The sequence below is a fragment of the Dermacentor variabilis genome, chromosome 3, assembly GCF_050947875.1.
Source record: "Dermacentor variabilis isolate Ectoservices chromosome 3, ASM5094787v1, whole genome shotgun sequence".
In the NCBI taxonomy this organism is placed as follows: domain Eukaryota; kingdom Metazoa; phylum Arthropoda; class Arachnida; order Ixodida; family Ixodidae; genus Dermacentor; species Dermacentor variabilis.
The window spans coordinates 110,513,149-110,517,208 of NC_134570.1; the positions used below are offsets into that span (position 1 = coordinate 110,513,149).

At 44.3% G+C, this 4,060-nt stretch overlaps 1 protein-coding gene across 1 annotated transcript; it reads left to right on the plus strand.

Moving 5' to 3' along the window:
- The first annotated feature begins 580 nt into the window (after positions 1 to 580).
- Positions 581 to 3,816, plus strand: LOC142574090 (uncharacterized). Its single transcript, XM_075683259.1, has 2 exons — positions 581 to 1,027; positions 2,811 to 3,816. Exons 1-2 carry the CDS (start codon positions 751 to 753, stop codon positions 2,990 to 2,992), a joined length of 459 nt encoding a protein of 152 aa, XP_075539374.1. The 5' UTR covers positions 581 to 750; the 3' UTR covers positions 2,993 to 3,816.
- The last annotated feature ends 244 nt before the right edge of the window (positions 3,817 to 4,060 follow it).

Below are 4,060 nucleotides of genomic sequence, written 5' to 3' on the forward strand. Positions count from 1 at the left end.
GGGAATTTTGAGTTTTGAGTTCTCAACTATCTTCGGACCTGCAAAAACTTAATCCCAGACCCCACGTAGGCTTACGCCTTTCGAGAATTGGTGACCTTACAACAGCTTATGTTATCTTTTTAAATTTGCTTTTTTTAAAATATCTTTTGCCCCAAGACCGTGTGTTGACGTTGCGATTTACGCCTTAGTATATTAACGTTTACAAAAGTACGTCAAAATAGCAGTATGCCAAAGTGGTTGTTTACTTTTAGGAGCACACAAAAAGAAACTTTCTTACAGGTTCGTGTCAACGCCTGGCGACTGCTTTTTTGATAAAACACCGACGCTCTCATAAAAAAAAAGACAAGGCGGCGAACCAGCCAGACGATGTAAAGGACGGGTTTTCGTTGGCCAAACAAGTACCACCCAAAATGAAATAACCTATATTCGGGTAGCTCTTCAGACTATACATATATTTGGCTCCTCGAGCAACAGCAGCAACAATAGCAACAACAACAACCATCTCCCGCCGTGGGCATGTGCCATGCCTAGTCAGGCTGAGAAGAAGATGAAGATATTCCATCTCGTGGGTATGCACCGATGAGCACCCTAGAGTAAAAGGGGTGACATCCACCCATAGTAGGACGCCCTCAGCAACCAGAAAGGTGCTTCCCGGTGTTCTTTTGAAGTCTCGCGCGCGATTCGAGCCCAAGAAAGAGTTTCGACACCGACGTCCAACCAGGCAGGGTCCTCAGCGTCAAATACAAGACGATGCACACGGACCGCGCCCCGCTTCTGGACGAAGTCGAGCCGTTCGACGGCGAGGGAACTGAAGCGGGCCTCCAACAGCCTTCGTCCGCTGCCCCACAACAGGCGGCTCCGGCGGCCAGTGTAAGTGTAGACGCTGCAGCCGTCCAGGTCGGAGATGGCGTGGCTGAGTCCGGATCTATGCACGACAGTCAAGGAGGAGGAATTGGCGCAGAGGACGCTTTTCGAGACGCTCCGAGCCCCTCTTCTCGATCAGTGGCTCCTCTCATGGAAGCAGAAGGTGAGATACACGCATTTCTGTTTAGGTTTGAAGGAACGCTCAAGTCTCTTTCAAATGGTGGAAAATGTCTCGGCAAGCGATGGGCGCCGCGTGATGTATTTCTGTTTAGCAAGACTGCGTTTTGTGTCAACGCCGTTACACCTCGATTACTTTCATGGTTTTCATTTGTATTTGGAAAAGTATTTTGATCGGTGCCAGTTTAAAGGTGGCTGTTATGAAGCATGGGCCTTACTGCCCGTACGACCAGTGTTTGAGGCCATGATATCATACAAGGTGATTTGCCGCATTCGCGGTTCTGGCTTTCTTAACGCGAACATATTTTGTAGATTTCTTCCATTCCCATCTCCCTCGCCCCTTTATATTGAGCGAAGCGCGAACGTTTAACAATGACACAAAAAATAGACACGATGACGTGAGCTCTCCTCATGTCTTTTATCTGGGTCATCGTCAATGGTTCGCGTATAAAAAAAAATTCTCCAACCGCAACCGGCCCTTGTAGGTATACTAGCGACTACACCTACGCGTTTTTCTGTTTTTTTTTTCTATACTATTGTCCGAGCGCTCACACTTGTGAAAGTGTTGTCACTTGTACCAGGATCATAGTACGGTTTACGAGTAAGGTGCGTTGACAAAGCTTATAAATACAACAAGCAATGTGCCGCGTGAAGTTCGCTTTACCTCAAGTTTCCAATATAAAGTTAGTAAGCTTTTCATCCCAATAAGCTGTTCACTGGCGGTATTATTTAAGTAGGAGTTTGTTTGTACGTCATTTTATTGTAGGAGCGTATATATGTCCGTAACTCATCCCACATATTACACACTAACCGGGATTCGTGTTTTGCCGTGATTCCTACTATATACCAACCTATTTCAATCATAATGTAGCGCTCTTCACATCAAAACTTCACTGACAGCAATTGCGGGCAAATTTCAGTAGTCTGTCTGTCTGTCTGTCTGTCTGTCTGTGTCTGTCTGTCTGTCTGTGTCTGTGTCTGTGTCTGTCTGTCTGTGTCTGTGTCTGTGTCTGTCTGTGTCTGTCTGTGTCTGTCTGTGTCTGTCTGTCTCTCTGTCTGTCTGTCTGTTTTGTGGCGGTCTGGGGACGGTGAAAAAGTAACATTTTCAAAACAACCTAATTGCTGCGAAGTGTGCTATCCCCCTTCCCTGCGTCTGATTTTTGACATTTCCTGATTCTTGTGTATGCGTACTCTTCCTAGCTCTAGGATTTTCAGCCAACGCCAGTCGGGGAAATGGAAACTCGGAACATCCTTTGGTCTGTTCGTCCAAAAAGAAAAAAGAAATATCAATCCCTCGGCTCAATTGATCGTTGTAGCCGTCAGCTATAGAGGTTAGCTGTGTTAAGCCTGTTATGCCTAATGCATCATACATGCTACGTGTTTTGTTGGCTCAAAATTAACCATAGTCAGTAGTGATTTCGATATCCCGGAGAAAGGTGTAATAGTTATGTAATTTTCAGCAAAGGGATTACCAATTAACTACTTATTGTAGTAATTACTTTAGAAAACAAATAATATTTATTGTTTTTGTGTATTCGTACCCTACATTCACATAGAATAAAGATAACAAGTGGTTATAATTTTCCATGATGTGGAACAATCTTTGGCCATTAGAGGGTTGGTGCGCGCTTCTGCAGTAATCTTTGTTCGCTCATGAGTGTGTGCAGGGAATAGCATAACTCCATTACAGTACGGATTGTACGTATAGGTGGCAGAGACAAAACACCGCATGAAACAAAAGCGCTTTACTTCCTTCACCGTAAACTCAGGTGATCGAGCATCTCCGAGGGGCCGTCCACAAGACCGGCGTAGGCGAATCTTGCACATCATCTCCCTCTGGCGGCACTCGCCGACGCTCCTGCTCATCACGCTGCTCAACGTGACCATGATGCTCCTGCTGCTGCTCTTCTGGCACCAGAGAACTGTCCAGCACTTGTCGAAGATCCTTTGAGTTACTGGATTCGACCTCAATTTATGTGTGTCTCACATTTCGGCGTGAAAAAGCGCCTGTAGTGATTCACCAGCACAAGGGAAAGGCCTAATATTCGCAGACGAGTTGCCAGTACAGTTATATTTACTGTCTAGCAGAATTTAAAAAAAAAATGTTCTCAACTTTATATTCAGAAGGACAGACGGTTGAGTTATTTGGTACTGCATTACCTGAGGTAAAGCGCAAGATAACACGTAGAACACCAGCACTTCTGTTGTTCTACGTGCTCTCTTGTGCTTTTCCTCAAGTCAGGAAATTCATATTCGCGATATATCAATGACTGAATTATATTTGTCGTGAATTAATCGTCAGAGCCTTCACATGTGCACCTTGCTTGTGTCCAAAGGCGTACGTGGTTGGTTCACACATATATTTGATCAGGGAAACTGATGATTCAATGTGAATGATGTACTTGCGTTCATATATATATCAAGTACCAACAATTTGCCCTCTGCTGTGACAATATTTCTTTTTCTGCTTGTAAATATTAAGAGAGGTCCTGCCGTTGCAATTTTTCACTTTGAGACTTGTATATGATGCGTAACAAAACAAGGTTGCACGATATGCAATATATAAAATTCAGTTGTTTTAACGACTTGAACCTTAAGTTTCCTTTTAAAACCAGGTTACCGTGAATGTTTATTAGAACTTCGAATGCGTGGAGGGCAGTTTGCGGAGCGGAAGGTGCATCTCTGTCTAACTGGACCTAAACCACTGAGGCGATGTCAGCATAAGATTTCCTCACTCAAATTAACATAGTAACGGATGAGCCAGTAATAAAGTGATTTGCTAACATGATATGCCCTACAATAGTGATCTTAATGACTCAGATTATTACAACGTTTCATTTTATTTCAGTCGCGTTACACGTTGTCGGTTGCTGAATGGCCCGCATAAAGAGACATTCGAATCCGTCCTACTTGCTTCCTGCTGAAAGCTCTGAACGTTGCTTGTTCAAGGGTCCGTCCTCATAACTTCAAATATCCTGTGCATCACGGCGTTGGTCACATCATTGCCTTCGAACAGCAA